Genomic DNA, 16,915 nt, shown 5'->3' with positions numbered 1-16,915 from the left:
TCTCTCTCTCTCTCTCTCTCTCGCCCTCCTACCTTCCTTCCCTCCCCCATCCCTAATCCCCAACAACAGTACTTGTACCTGAGTTTTGCATTCTTCTCAGAGAAATCAGGAGCAGTGATGATTCTCCTGGCAAGACTCAACACACTTTCTAAGAGAAAAGAGCTATAATTTCCCTCCAAGGCCCTCACTGCAGCTTGTTCTGAAAGAGAACAGGCAGCTCACTGTAGCTGCTATAATTGTAGAGCCTGATGAAAGAGAAGACAGAGGGAAGGAGGGCGAAGCAGGGAATCATGGAGCTATGTGAACCTCATATATGCACAGAAGAGGCGTCTCCAGGAGAAAGAATAACATCCATTGAGAAAAGGGCAATGCCCGAGTCTATTTGATGGTAAATGACACAATATACTTGCATGATTTTTTATTTTCCTGGAGATTTAGGGCCTGATAGGTCAGCCTAGAGGAAAGTTGAACTACTTTGACATAAAAATGAGATGCAACCGAGGCCATGATTAAAAAAAATAAAAAATCCTGAATCTTGTTTAAAAGCCAGATTATTCAACAAAAATTGTTTTCTTCACTCACAGTGATGCTAATTTGATAAATTTGTGGACTTTAAGTCAGATTTAAAATTTTATCTTTTTTACAATTAAAAAAATTGTTTGACTCTAAATGTCAAAATATAGACAAAATCATCTTAGCTGCCATGTATTGCATAATTACTAAGTAAAGCACTTTCGATGCCTTTTTCTTCCATATTTAATCCTCCCAGTAACCCTAGGTACTATAAAATAGACACTATTGCTATCTCCTATTTTAAAGATGAATAAACTGAGACTTAGGAAAGTGAAATAATTTCCCAAGGTGTCCAAGGTAAAAGGCTGTCAGTCTCCCTCTGAAGCCCAGGCTCTCTCTGCTCTCTGCAATGTGGCAAACATTCCCATGCATGTGAATAACTGGAGACAATGCTTGAAAATACAGATCTGGGGGCACCAGTCTCAGAGATTTGGATCCAACAAGTTTGTTTATGTTGCCGGGAAGCTGCATTTATAACAAGCAGCAGCCGTTATTCTGAAACAGGTGATAGAGTACCTCACTTTAAGAACCAGTGCTCTGGGGGCTCTGAAATGTTCAGCATCTCCTGCTCCAGCCCCTTCATTAGAAGAGTGAGGGGCTGGCCCCCAGAGGTTAAATAACTCCCTGGAGGCTGGTCCACCAGCCCAGAACAGGACTGGGATCAGAATCTAGCCAGCTGGCCCAGCCTTCTTTCCAACACATTCCAGTAAAGAAAAAATTCAAGTCTCTTAGAGAGCTTTGTTCTTCCCCTACTCTTTCAGTTCTGTGAGCCGCCAAACTCCCCTGGAGCGTCAAACAATATGTTCAAGTCCAGCATGGAAAAATCACACCACTAATTCAAAAAGTCTCAGAGCTTTGTGCCCACGTACTGCCAAATTTGGAAGCAGTGAAAATCATTTAAATATTACTTTTCTTTAATTGTGAGAATATCAGTGTGTGAAAATTGCCATGTGTAAACTTAAGAGTTGTTATAGCTTTCTAAAAAGCAAGCTTGCCTTTCCAACTGCCATTCAGCAAGTATTGTTTCCCCTTTTACACATTCCCATTAAGCTCTCAGCACAGTATTAGACTCATATAATATCTAAATGTGGTTCAGAACTGGTTCTTAAGGGTAGATGTAAATGGAAGTCTTATAATTCTATGAGATTATGATGGTTAAATTTACTGTTAAGATGCCGTTCTCTGAGCTATTACCCTGAGACTGGCATTTTCTCTGTATTTACCCGGTTTGTGTTGAATGAGCAAACATCAAGATTGTTGGCTTAATGCCAAGGCTTGGCAAACAATTATTCCCTTGTTTGTGGGCTTATTTATTTATTTCTGGTTGGTCTCTGCAAGAATCTGTCATATCAAGTCCATAAAGGGATGCCTGAAATATGCTTGCTCTCTGCACTTTAAGACAACTCCATTAATTCACGGCTAGTGTTATTGCAAGTATTCGCACGTAGATTGCAAAAAATCTTGATTATGCAAATATGTTGTGTGTTTCTTAATGACAATATTCTGGGACGATTTTTCTTTACTAATAGTAGTATTCTTTATCACATAAGTGTTTATAGACAGATTCAAGAGCTTTTTAAATGTGCTAGGTACTGTTACTGAGGCAACCTGACCCAGCGGACTCTGAAGATAAAAACTTCAGAGGCCCCTCACATCTGAGCTACTCAATGTGTATATGAAGGAGAGGACTGTTTTCCAGAAACACATATGGGTTGAAGTGTGTGACAAAGGGACGTGAAGAAGGAGAACAATACGGGGTTTTAAAATTAGGTCTTTAAATTCAAGATGACCCTTGAAAAGCCATCTCGTTTCTCACAATCTGGTGCCCTCTTTTTCCAGAAGCTACAATGCTCCCTGCACCACGTCTGAGGAAGCAGAAGAGCAGCACAGTGAGGTTTTGTTCCCCACTCCACAGCCCTCCTGTTGAACAGGGCGCTGCAGCGAAGCAGGGGAGGGTTGAAGCAGCTGAACGAAGCCACTTAAAATGTTTCACAGGCCTAGGAGTTCAGTTAGTTAATGAGATAAACTCCCCTGTGTGACTGCTACTCCTTTGGAGGGTTTTTTTTTGCCTTTCTGGAAGCCGTGCAAACTCTTTCAGCCCATTAGGATTCCACAGTTATTTAATACCCTGGTGGGAATTATTTTATCATTTGAAATCAGAGATCAGCAAATATTTTTTTGTAAAAGGCTACGTAATAAATATTTTTGGCTCTGCGGGTCATATGGTTTCTGTCTCAGCTGCTCAATTCTGCTCTTGTATCACAAAAGCAGTTATGGATAATGTGTAAACAAGCAAGAGTCCGTGTTCCAATAAAACTTTATTTTTAAACACTGAGATGTGAATTTCAAATCATTTTCATGAATTGCTAAATAATGTTCTTTTTCACTTTTGTTCAACCATTTAAAAATCTGATATCCATTCTTAACTCATATGTTAGATAAAGACAGACGGTGGGCTGGATTTGGCCCTAGGGTCATAGTTTTCCAACCCTTGCTTTAAGCGAATAATTGATAAAAATAAAAACACCGACATAGCCATCACCTTCCCTCATTTATCTAAAGGTTAGCAAGCATGAAAAATGTCAGCTATTACTGTAATAATTAGTCAGTTGAGACATGTCTGGGAACAAAGGTTCGTATATAATATTTCTATTCATAGGAAGAATGCTAGTAAACTCAGCGGATTTGAGGTTGGGTTCAGAACTGATTTCTTTGTGTGACTTACCATTTCCTAGAAAAGCTTGGGGTCTAAAAGGACCCTGCCCTGATGTGCTAATGCTGTCAGTGCTGCTAGGAGACTTCTCAGCATTCTGGTTTACCCACCATCCAGGAAAGTGTAACTCTCAGAACAGAGAAAAGAGGGGAAAAGTGACTCCAGAGCTTGGGTAATGGCAAGAAAGGGCTTTCTTTTCTTCTTCACCCTGACCCACTAACTCATAAAGATCCCTTCTCCACCAGGGTGGAGGGACAGGAAACAAGGCTCCCAATTGTAATTTTACACATCAAGGTGCTTCCTAGACTGGGAATACCTGGTAACATGAAGTCAGTTTCTTTTCCTCTATACTTGGTTGTCTAATAGACTTTATTTTAATTCTTCCCCAGCATCTTCTTCCTCACTTCTTTCTCCTTCCTTCCACATTTCCTTTTTCTTTCCTGCTTTTTCAAGTAATGATTTAATATTCACATATGTTCTATGCCCTTTCTACTCCAAGTGTGATCCTCCACCAACAGTGATGGGAGCTTCTTGGAAATGTGGTATTTGGGGCCCTGCCTCAAACCTATTGAATCAGAATCTGAATTTTAACAAGAACTCCACCAAGAGTATGCACATAAAAGTTTGAGAGTCACCTTTCTTCACAATATCCTTATCACTCTAGAGGAAAAAAGCTCAAGACAACCCTCAGACTTGAATAAACGTACTGGAGGGAAGCAGAGAATTAAGCTTCTCGAGATTATTCAAAACCGAAGAGAAAAATCAAGGATAGTAGTCAAACTTTAAAATGAGCAAGTGGTGGCCCAGTTTTGTTGAGAATCCGAGGGTTTTTCCCCCTAGCGGTCCTCAAGGTGGAAACAGGTTATGCAAGACCAGAGCTCTCTGGTTAAGGAACCAGAGCACAGAGCCTCCGTGCAATGTCCCAGCTCCAGTGTGGAGGGAGACATGGAAATGACACACTGTCATTCCGTGGTCAGAGGTAGGGGTGGCCAGGGGCCACTTCACTGCAGACAAAGGAGTGCAGAGAAGGGTAAACAGTAGAACTATTCTTTGGCATTCTGGAATATAAGGGAAAATGCAGTGATGTGATGGTGGATGTCTAATAACCAGCTTGGGGAGTGGGGGGAGAAAGCCTTGATTTGTAGCATTCATTGATTTTCATAGTGCATATATTTCCACCTTGTCTGATTTCAGACTACCAATGTGATGTCACAGAACATGGACTTGGGAAGAGATACCCAGTAGTGCATCATTACATGACAGTTCCATCATACAGATACAACGGATGTAAATAAACTCAAAAATACAATAATAGTATGTTATAATAAAATAATTAGGAACTGATGGGTTGTATTCGTTACCTTTGTTTTTAATAGAACTAGTTACATTGTAAGTTTACATAATCTAAATTTTAATAATGGCTGTGTTTAACAAGCAGGTCCAAATATTCCTGACAATCCACTTTCATAAGACAATATGAGCAGGCTAACCCATTCTTAGAAAAAGGCATTTTCATGACTTTGGACTGTGGTCATAGGATGCTTCGAAAGATATCTGCACAACATATTTGGGTATCACCCCATTCATTCACATGAATGTCCGAGCAAACCTCCGATTGCAGATTGCCTTAAAATGGTAAAAAAGTTATCTGCAGAATTTCACTCATCTATTCTACAGACTTTCGTTAAACTTTCTCAAGAACATTTTATAGGTATCTTCTGTGTTGGAGTATTCTAGTTGAGAATTTTCCAGTTTCCAGATGGAAAACTGCATGCAACTTATTGCACCATGAGTCAATACTTTCAGAGGTGTTCCCCAAATACCACTCAGCCTTGTTTTGACTATTTATTCACAAACTTTTAATGTGTGTTGCTCAATAATTATAATGCTTTGACTTGAGTTTCATCTTGTCTTTCTTATTCTTCACTTTTAGTAAAAGGAAAATTGACAGGCAACATCATCCAAGCAGTAAGGATGGAGAGTAAAATGAGTACAAATGCTATAAAGTAAATAATCAGCTTCTTATAACAGAGCCAACCATTAATTTCCTTAGAAGAATCCAACGGTTTTACGTTTCCAAGAATTCTTACTAGTGTTTTCCTGGTGTGTGGCTATGTGGAGGGACTGAGTCAGGTCACCAGGTCCCTCATCTCAGATCCCTCTTTAACTAGTTCGCCTTTCCCACCCCCTGTATCAATCCAAGTCACTCAATCTCTCTGAGCCTAAATTTGCAGTCTGTAAAATAAGGGGTTGGTCGATGATCTCTAAAATCCTTTTCAGATCCTTTTTTTTTTTTAAATTCTCAAAAATAAAAATTGATTGAAAATAGAAAAAGAAAAAAAAATCCAGAAAAGAACAACTTGATGCTCATTTGAGCAGTCCGCCTGGTCTGCCTTGTATGAAGGATTACACCGTTTTAATTTAATTCTCTGAAAGAAATATGCATATCCATGTCCTTTCCTAATAGCTCATAAAACGCATCTTCCATAAAAAAATGATTTTCACGACCCGTTTTGCAGCTGCTGAGCTGTTTATGATTCTAAGTGTCTGGATTTCTGTTTGTGTGACCGTCCCCTCCCGAGGCCGCCCTGTGACACTGCCGTCTGGCCACCCGTCCTCAAGAGCTGCTTCCGCCGACTGGACTCCTGCGTCGCCTTCCTCACAATCGCCTTCACAGTCTCCACGGAGTCTGAAGCACAAAAACCAACAATTCGAGTGTGCAGCCCAGGCACCGGGGTTGGGGGTGGAGGCGTGTCCTTTAGAAAGTAAGGGGGGGGGCGCGAAGCAGAGGTCCCCAAAAGATGCTTACGAAAACGGTACTTTAAAAATGAACTCGGCCAGCAGCAGGCCCTCCTCTCACTTTGCTCTGGAGAGGGCTGCAATTTGCATCCCAGTTGTGATTTAGACGGTCTACCAAGTTTCAGTTACGAAAGTCCCATAGCCTCTGGGTTCCCAGGTTCGCGTGATTCGGTTTATTGTGGCAACAGTTCCCGGCAACTGCCCAGGTGCAGATGTTGAGCGCCTGCCTTTGGAGCCTTTAAGTGCGGGAGGTGGGAGACGCGGAGGCGCTGGGGCGCAGGGATCACGGAGTGCAGGGCGCGGGGCGCTGGGGCTCAGGGGCGCTTCAGGGAGCCCGCGGGGGCGCACCGCAGAGCGGGGCCGGTGGAGGAGCGCCCAGAGCGCAGCATGGGCTGCGGACCTTCCCAGCCTGCGGAGGAGCAGAGATGCGTCCCCGCGCCCAGGAAGGGCTGGGAAGAGGGATTCAAGGTAAAACAAACAAAAAGGGCATAAAGACTGTTGCCACACTTGGGGGAGGCTGGAGTTGGCTGGAGGAGGGTCTGATGGGACTCACGGCAGTGGAGTGGGCGTGTTGGGAGCCGCTTTATTCAGCCAGTGTTTAACTGCTGTCTTATCCAACTGGGACTCCTGCTGCTATAGAACTAGCTTTGAGAGTCTTTTGTGTTTTAGGAGCTAGCGAAGGTGGTCACGCCCCAGGGCAGAGGCAGGAATAACTGGATGAGTTCTGCGATCTGCACAGAGCTGGGATTGGCAATGATTCTTAAGGTCTGGTGAGAGTACCTGGGAGCTGCCATGTATTATTGGCTTCCGGAAAGTGGGCCCTTTGGGAATTACTTAGTGCTGGAAGAGATCTTAGAAGCCATCTGGCTGAGTCCTCTCACTTCCCACATGAAGACCCTGAGGCCCAGAGAGGTGAAAAAGGACTTGTCTGAGTCTGCACAGCTTGTTTGAGGGCAGAGCTGGAGACAGAACCTAATCTTGAAAAGTCTCATTCCAATACTCTTTCCACTCTCCCTCAAGGTTGAATCCCCCTTAATTCTTCTGGAGGCACAAAGGAGAATTTTTCCCAGGGCAGGGCATGGAGGAATGGTCCAGAAAAAAATGAGGTCCATGATTTCTTCCCATCCTCATTATCATCAAGATTTCACAAGCAGAACAGGAACCCACAAGGGTTTCTTCAGGAATTGTTACCCAAAGATAATATTACCATGTAATTTATCATCAAAAGCAGGATACTTTTAAGAGAGGAAGAGAACACTATTAATAAATTTGCCCAGACAGCCTGATTTAAGCCCACACTGTCGCAGCAAACCAGGATTTATGGTCACTCTCACTAAAGAGCATTTTTGGAACTACAGTCTAAAGAGCACACACTTTATCTTAGCAGGCAGTGAGCAAGACACTATTCAGTGCCAATTACAGCACCTACTCTGTGTGAGGCACATCTGCTGGGCTCTTGAAGTCAAAAAAACAAACCAGGGTCTAGGAGAGGCTGAGACCCAGGCTTAGTACCTGCTGCCCTGGGAGAGGCCCGCAGAAAACATTTGCTTTACATCCCAACTGCCACTGTCTGCATTTAGGGCCCTATTTATTACCTTTTCCTGAGTCTTTCTGCCTCTTCCGTCACCACCCCAACTAGTCTTACCTCCCACACTGCTACCTCTCTTCCTAAGAAAATATTCCCTGGGGTGTGCAAAACTGTTGATTTTTGCTTCCACTAGTCTTTCTAATGTCATCCTCTCCTGTCCAGTCCCTTTCACTCATGAACCCTCAGATCTGCCATACCAAGAACCTGTAGTGCTTGCTTCCTCCAGGCATCATGGCACTGCATGTCTTTCCCGCCATTCCTTCTTCCAGGAGTGCCCTTCCCTGGCCCCATTCCCAGTTTGCCTGATGAATTCCTATCTATCCTTTGGTACTGAGCCCAAACACCACCTCTGTGATGCTCCCTTATCACATGGTAAATGTTTGTTTAAAGCTTCTTCTCCCTCTTAGACTCATGGGCTTCTTGGCAACAATTTGGTCATCTTTACTCATTATGGCTTTGGACTATATTCTTACATAAGGGAACACTTTTTACTCCATTGTGCCTTCCCTTTTTTGTACAAAAAGCTTTATTTTTTTTAAATTTTACTGGTGTGATTATGTATTATAAGACTTCTATAGAAGAAATTTTTACTATTTTTGTTTCTTTTCTGGCCATTGTCATTTGTTCCATGGTTACTACCAAAATAATTTTGTTGTGTAGAGCCAGAGAGAATGCTAAAAAAGCAAGCTCTACAGGTGTCAAATATACCAGGTTCCTCTGGGCCAAGCCTCCCCAAGGCCTAAGAGGGTTTCTGGGTTTCTTCCTGAATTTCAGGGGTGAGATAGTCCTTGCCTCTTGCATGGGCTCCAAACTGGTCTCCCTGGATCCTTCCTCCACGACCCACTCCCACCTGTCCTCCATCTTCAACTTTTCACATGACCTCCAGAGTGATCATTCTAAAATAAAATTGGATTATATCAACCTCTGCTGAAAAAGTTACCAGCCCATTAAGTCAGCACACCAACCAGTGATTAAGAAATTGACTACCTTGGTTGGACTTCTAGACTCACTACTGGTGATTTGGGTGGTTTTGGTCAAGTTACTTAACCTCCCTGTGCCTTAGTTTCCTTATCTCTAAAATGGGGGTGATTAATAATAGCAATTTTATAGAGTTGTTATGAGGATTAAGTAAACTCAATTCATGTAAACTCATATCAATGCCTGACACAGAATAAGTGCTTAATATTAGTTATTACTATTATTATTATTACACATATCTATGTAAGATCAAATCCTAAATTCTTATCATGTTTTCCTAAGCCATCCTCAAGTTGACTCCTGTCAAATTCTCTAGTTTCATCGCTCCCCCCATTCATATTCTAGTCACACCTTACTACTCGTTGTTCCCCAAACCCCTTCTATTTTTGTCTCCATGCCTCGCATCACTGTTTCCTCTCCTTGCAGACTTTCCCTTCTCCCTTTTCTTGGGCTGCATGCAAATATGTACCTGTTTTTGAAGTCAACTCAAGACCATTCTTTTCCTCTTCCCTGCCACCATGCTGGCAGAGTTGACCTTATGCTTTCTCCTATCACATTTCAAAACATTTTATTGTATTTATTTGTTCCCATGTTTGCCTCTCATTCCAAACTATTATGATCTTCTTGAGGACAGGACTATTTTTATCTTTGTACCTCTAGTGCTTATTACAGTGCCTGATGCAGACCAGGCACTAATGAATATTTCTTTAGTGACTGCATATCCCTCTCAGTTCTTCCCATCCCTTAGTGTCTGCCTATCTCCTCATAGTGTGACTAGACTAATGACGATCAGCAAGGAGAAAATTCAATATTAAAATAACCTGAAAATAGACTCAGAGTCGACTCACGCATATACCTCTTTTCCCACCCCAAACACTTGACTTTGAAAATCTGATCTGGGAAAGGTATGATTACTAATTAAACACTCTCTAGCTATCAGAGCAATACTGCTTTCGCTACCTTCATAAATTCGTCAGGCGGAGAGTTCAGTAGTTCAGCAGTGTCTTCAAAATTAGATGAACATGTTTGCTTGCAAGAAATATTCATGTTTCTTGGTGGCACAACTTTAAAATATTCTCAGTCAAACTTCTGGAGACCTGCCTGCAGACTTTCTCTTCACTTTACCTTAGTCTAAAGTGGCAAGAAGTCACTGCAATAAAATAATGCTAAGGAACAGTGGGAAACTTTTCTTCATTGGGGAAAATCTTCTGTATGATTAACTCAAAGTTTCTTGCTTGTTATAAAATGGGACAGGCTATATTGGAATAGGTGATCTCCAAAGATCCTTCACAGTATTCCCCTAATATTTGACAAGAAAATTCTTGTTTATTGTCCGTTAAAGAGAATGAATGCTTCTTAAAGTTTGATTTTTTAGAACCTATTTCTGACTTTTTTTTTTGAAGAGTTGCTATTTATTATTTCATTCATTAAAAGTAAACTAGAAAAAAAGATTAAATTTTGAAGAACAATTTTTTCCTATATGTCTGGAGACAAATGTATTTATAAAATGTTTCTGCCAATAATTTGAATTAAGAAGGTTTAAGCTCCAGGGAGTCTTAACAAATGACTTCTCCCAAGATGTTTGGAAGATTTGTTTTCCAAAAGCTTTAGAACACATATAATGCTTCCAGACCAAACCAAACAAAATTCTGTCCATAGTTAAAATCAATACCTTTTTTGGAATGCTGATGATGCCTATGTATAGCTAGCTGTTAGCTTGAAAATAATGGCTTTTTAATTTTGTCTAAAATTGATAAAATTTTATCACCAAGACAATGAAGTATAAATTAAAATTGATGCAAAATGTAGAAACATGTTCTACATTAGCTTCTGCTACAACTTCATCTCAAGGAAAAAAATTAAACCTTCTACCCATTTCCTCTCCCCCTCTCCCAGTACAATTACAGATACACTTCTTACTGGTGTGAAAAGATAAACTCTACATGCACAGACAGAACAAGAAAACTGTTTTGACATATCCCCAAGAGCCATAGATCTAATTAATTTGTATCTCTGGTCTTTGACTACGTCTGTGCCGAAGTCTAGATTATAAAATTGGATTAAAATTTCCAGAATGTGTTGCACATAGATAAGATATTTAAAAGACATCCTTAGTTTTCAAAAGAAGAAAAAAACCTTAAATTTCTATTCTGGAAACTGAAGGCTGGTGTGTGTTATTTCATGCTGCAAGATTATGTTTCATTTGCTATAATTTAAGTTTTGGTCACTAACAGAGCATTAAGGCAGATTGTATCTAAATAAGCAAAAATGGATAAGGCTCCTTGCTAAGGACCTGGATTAGTCACTCTGATAAAACAATTGGGAGGTCATTCAGGGTTGTGGCATTTAAATCTATTCAGACTTTCAGTTGACTGAAAAGATACCTTTTGGATCGAAAATATCCAAATTTGCTCTTAGCTCCAATATGGGTGTTTTGTTTATTGTTTTTGTTATTAAATCAGCAATATTAGTGCTTCACTGGGTTCAAAAAAAGTTAGATCTGCAAAACAAAATGAACTTGTGAAAATATCTATCACTGCAGATATTTGTTTTTGATAGTTTATTTGGCAAGAGTGTAAAGAATGCCCAGAACGATCTTTAAATTCAATATGAACTCTGAGCCTCTGAAAGATAAGTGTCAGATAGGTTCTTCTTTTCCTTCGTTATATGTAACAACAAAAACAAAACAAACATATATGTGTTACATGTAACAAAGAAAAAGAAGACCCTGTCTAACATAATGATTATTGTTGTATAATAATATAATAACGTATAATATGTTATCTGTAAAACTGAGAGGCAGTAAAACTGTGTTATGAAGAAAGACAGATGGAGAAAGAAAAAAGCACATAGTTGCTCTCAGGCTTTGTCTTGTGCTGACTCATATTTCAGATCGGTCGAGTTTTTGTTTCCTTACTTTGTTTATTCAGTCGTTTGGGGTTTTTTTCTATTTTCCCATGTAGTCCTGAGCCACAGAACTAATTAATCCTCAACACAATAAACTGATGTTGGTTTAGCTAAAGTGATCATGTTATGTAAACATGGCGGTGAGGTGCTATGTGAGTCTCCCGGTGGACATGGGAGAATCTCTCGCTCAACTGTAACAACCTGAGAGTGATGGGAGCCACCGTAATTTAGCTATTGTGATTTCTACTTAGCTTCTGAGAGACTTCAAAGGTTGAAGTGCTTCAAGAAATCTCACCTGGACAATAATAGTCATAACTGGCTGCCCTGTTCTGTGCCTTCCTTATTTCCTTCAATTCCTGCCATTGCATTAGCTCAAGAGTGATCTTTCTAAGAAACACACTCTATCATTTCATTTTACTTACATGTATTTTTTAATTAAATTAAATCTCTGTATTTTTGAAACTGCTTAATGCCATAAGTGAAATTAAATAGACAGAAAACTTCTTTTTCATTAAATTTGTAGGAGTGACAATGGTTAATAAAATTATATAGGTTTCAAGTGTACAATTCAGTAATACGTCATTTGAAAGTCCTATGAAGGACTACTGTTGCATTCAAAATAAAATCAAACTCCTTTTCTTGTCCCCACCTCAGCCCCTACTACTTTCTATCTCAATCTGTTTCTGCTACACTGGAATAATTCAAGTTCATAGACACACAATATTGTTTCATTTGTGTATGCTTTCTCCTCTGTCTAGAATGACCTTTCCTCCTTGTTCCCTGGAAACTCATTCATCAAGACCCAATTCAAACATCTTTTTAACATCTTTCACTACACTCAACAAGATACAAACTTGTATCAGTGTAACAGGGCTGTTTGACAAAGGGCAGGAGTTGGAAGGCAGAGTCCTGAGGCCCTTCTCGGGGGAGAGAAAGAACACTCATTGGGCCAAAAATGTAAACTCAATAAACATAAGAAGAATAGCTAGACTACAATATTTGGTAGAAGATGCTTATGTTCTTATTTCTTCTGGGACACTGAAGAGACTTCCTTTGGTTTGTGTTATCTTAAATAGAGAAGAGGTTGGCTCATGACATCTACTAGAAGCTTCCATTGAATGAGTAGTGGGACAGTTGTAAACCAAGCAATGAACGAAAGGCCAGCACTGGGGAAGAGGGGACATGGTAGTTACAGGAGGTATGAGAAAAGTTTTTCTGAACATATTAGTGTTTGAAATATATTTCCTCTCAAAATAAATGCCAGTTCTTTAAATCTAATTAATTTAGCTTCATGAAAAACTCACTACGTTTTTCCCATTTTTCTTCTTTTGTTGTAGAACTATGAAATATTTAACACTGACCAGCATTTTGGAGTTAGTGGTTACTAAATCACATACGGGCCCTTTTTTACACTGTTTTGATCTATTTACAAGCAGCAGAACTTTGGTATGAAGAAATAGACATCCTTAAAAGGAGAAATAGGACTGCAAGTCAGTGCAGGATTGATGGAGGGCCCTCTGGAAATACAAATTAATAGAAAATGTACCTTTAGTCCAGCATGTCCTTTAGTCCAGCATGTCCTCATCAAATTAATAGAAAATGTATCCTTTAGTCCAGCATGTCCTCATCTAGAAATTTATCCTCATGGGATGATTGGGTGAATTCAGACTGATGTATATACACAGATACTATGCCAGCACTGTTTATTATATTGACACGTTAGAAATAACCAAGATATCCTCCAGTATTTGGTTAAATAAATTGTGGTGTAGAGTACTGGAATGCAATCATCAAATAAATGACCACTCTCCACCATTAAATTATTTATTATTATGAGGCTGATTACTTTTTTAATCAGCAAAAACAATGAAGATGATTTCATCTAAAAAAAACTTTTTAAACAACGGCATTTTTACTTTTCACGTTTGATGATTATAAATTTGTTCATGTTGATATCCTTCCGAATGCTCAGCATAATAGCTTATACTTGATCATTCATAATAGATATTACAATTGACACTTGAAAAACATAGGAGGTTAAGGGATCCAATGCCCCTGCAGTCGAAAATCTGTTTAATTTTGACTCCCCAAAAACTTAGTTACAGTCATCCCTTAGTTTCCATGGGAGATTGGTTCCAGGACTTGTCCCCACCCCCACCCTCTCTCTCTCTCTCTCTCACACACACACACACACTCACACCCACACACACACACACACTGCACAGCAGATACTAAAACCTGAGGATGCTCAAGTCCCTTATACAAAATGGTGCAGAACAAAGCATATAGTTGGCCCTCTAAATCTGGAGATTCCCAACTGCAGATCAAAAATACTGTTTCAATTTATGGTTGATCGAATCCACAAATGTGAAATCTACAGATACAGAGGGCTAACTGTACTTATCGAAAAATTCGTGTGTAAGTGGCTCCATGCAGTTCAAGGGTTAACTGTATGTCGGTTTTCTATTGCTGTTATGATAAATTAACATAAATTTAGTGGCTTAAAATAACATCATTTTATTCTCTTACAGTTCTGGAGGTCAGAAGTATAAAATCAGTTCCACTGGGCTCAAGTCCAAATGTTAGCAGGGCTGGTTCCTTTCAGAGCCTCTGAAGAGAGAATCCTCTTCCTTGTCGTTGCCAGCTTCTAGAGCTGCATTCCTTACATTCCTTGGCTGGTGGACCTTGCATCATCTTCACTGCCAGAACTGTAGCATCTTTAAATGTGTCTCTGCTTCCATCATCGCATCACCTTCTCCTCCTTTGCAGTCAAATCTCCCCCTTCCTTTGTCTTATAAAGACACTCATGTTTACATTTAGGGCCCACCTGGACAATCCAGGATAATCTTGCCATCTCAAGGGCTTTAATTTAATCACATCTGCAAGGTCCCTTTTGTCATATAAGGTAACATCTACAGGTTGCTAGGTACTAGTCAGCTTCCCACAGATACTAGTTGGCTAAATATTCACAAAGTAGATCTTGTGACATGGTTTAAATTTTCTAAGAAATCATTTCCTAAGAAATCTGAACTCTCACAAAGCCATTCACTTCTCACAGGCTGATGTTGGTGTGACTTATTCTGAGGAGAATTGTAGCCCCCAGATTGGAGCTGCACTGCTCAAGGACACTGCGGGCAGCCCCAAAGGCCTGGATAAACAGGTGCTGTTGGAAAGCTTACCCGGAACCATTCCAGAAAGTTCCCCATCTCCTAATGGAAGAAACGGGAGAATTAATTCAGGTAAAAGCCCCCATTCATGTTGCTTTCCATAAAATACTGTTTCTCTAAATATATTTCACATGTGTTTGGTGACTCTTTAATCACAGATTTGTGGGCCAGGGTGTAGTCTAAATGGCCAGGTCCCTATCTCTAAGACATTAGAATTTAGCCTTAGGCCTCTTTTAAGGGAGTAAATAATGCTAACTATTAATCTTCTTGTCAATGAAGTAATTGAACCATCTTTTTTTTTTTCCTTAAGTAAGAGACTTATTGATGATTGGGAGTAAGCCTTGGAAATAGGAGTTGCAGAAGCTTTGGTTAAATTCCTTTAAACTCCCATTATGTTAACATTTTTCCAAGGGAAATTTCTACATTTGAAAAAATACATAAAACTTGCATCAAACTTTTCCCCCTGTCTCTCCCCATCCAAAATATCAGCAAATATACAATGAAAGAATCTTTCAAGAACATGAAAGAAGTAATTATGACCTAGTATGCCCTTGAACCTATTTGTTTCTAAATATTTTTCTTATGGCGTGTTTTTTCACTTTACTGGGGTTACCCACTTCAACTGGGGTTGATATAACAACTTTTGTTTTTATTTTATCAGCTTTTGAAACAAATTGAACTTAGCAGACCTTAAGGAAAAGCACTCTGTTTTATTTAGGGGGAAGGCTTTCATTTCATTCTTCTTCGCTATAGATTCTTCCCTAGATTCAAGTTAGAATTAGAAAATAGATAGGTTATAAGTGAGATTTTTTTTCTTGGACTTTCATGCACACTCAGGTTATCACAGATTTCATATTAGCCCTCGTCTGATGCTTCTGATTTGGTGAGACATGATCTCTGAGCATGAGGTAGGAGGCAGGAGTTGCAGTGCAGATGCGGCCCCTCCCTCCCTCTCTGTGTTGGACCAGCACATAGATTGTTTACTTTGGTAGTTTTATTGATGAGAATCCCTCCTAGACTGCAACACAAATGCTCAATATCTGTTGTGTTAACAGACTACAGATCGTGGAGTGGACAGGGACTTGTTGTGCCCTTAGACAGTCAGCCCTGTCAGCCTTACACTATTGAAAGCAGTATGGGAGGGCCACAGGTAAGCAGGACAATGCTAAGAGAGACCAGCTTGGGGAGGGAATGAATTACCAAAGCAGATGTTCAAAAATGTAGTGTAAATTAGTTTTCAAGAAAGATCTCACCACAGAATGAATAAGAACTAGTGTCCTATGTTTTATATTTTTTTCTCTGCCTACTTTCCCCTCTGGGTCCTTGTTGCATCCCTGCTCTTCACATCTACAGAGCATATTTGTTAAAAATTTCAAGTTTTACACTAACATTTCCTAGATATTTCCTTTGGAAAAAAAAAATTTATTTTGAATAACTTCAGATTGAAGAAAATTGGCAAAAACAAAACAAAACAAAAAAAAAACAAGAAATGGCTCTATTTTTTCACCAAGATTCCCCAATTGTTAACATCGTACCACATTTGTATTTTCATTGCCCCGCCCCTCCCTTCACCCCTCCATCTCCTCCTCTCCTTCTCATAAACAGGTGTCTTTTTTTCTGAGAGTAAGTTACAGATATAATGATACTTTACTCCTAAATACACTGATATGTATTTCCTTAAAACAAAGGCATTCTTTGCAAAATCCCAATACAAGGATCTGAATCAGGAAAATACCGTTAATGAAGTATTATTAGCTTGCCTACGCACCATATTTAGATTTTGTCAATTGTCTCACAAATGTCCTTTATAAATAAACTTCTGGTTCAAGAGCTACTCTAGTATCACATGTTTAATTTAGTTGTCATGTGGTTTTATTCTCTAATCTGGAACAATCCCTCAACTTTTCTTTGTATTTTATAACCTTGATATATTTGGAAATATAGGTCATCTGTTTTATAAAATGCTCCTTAGTCTGGGTTTGTCTGATAGTTCATCATGACTAGGTCCAGGTTATGCATTTTTAGCAAGAATACCAAAAATTATATTGTATCCTGCTTAGTACATCAGAGCAGTAAGTATGTGATATCTATATTTGACATTTACTATGGGTCTTTTTGACTTCGCAAAATATTTTAATGTACTAAAATTTATCTATCTTTTCCCTTATTATATCTGGATTCTGAGTCAAT

The 16,915-nt window shown here is 39.5% G+C and overlaps 1 protein-coding gene across 1 annotated transcript in view; it reads left to right on the top strand.

The window, feature by feature from the left end:
- The first annotated feature begins 6,472 nt into the window (after positions 1-6,472).
- STMND1 (stathmin domain containing 1) overlaps positions 6,473-16,915 on the top strand; it is a 33,535-nt gene continuing 23,092 nt past the window's right edge. The window contains exons 1-2 of the mRNA XM_006909316.2: positions 6,473-6,553; positions 14,617-14,797. Of these exons, the coding sequence (XP_006909378.2) occupies positions 6,473-6,553; positions 14,617-14,797 (262 nt within the window). The remainder of the gene's footprint in view (positions 6,554-14,616; positions 14,798-16,915) is intronic.

The sequence above is a fragment of the Pteropus alecto genome, unplaced genomic scaffold, assembly GCF_000325575.1.
Source record: "Pteropus alecto unplaced genomic scaffold, ASM32557v1 scaffold121, whole genome shotgun sequence".
Classification (NCBI taxonomy): domain Eukaryota; kingdom Metazoa; phylum Chordata; class Mammalia; order Chiroptera; family Pteropodidae; genus Pteropus; species Pteropus alecto.
The sequence above is the reverse complement of the archived record's forward strand: the minus strand, read 5'-3'. Positions and strand labels throughout refer to the sequence as shown.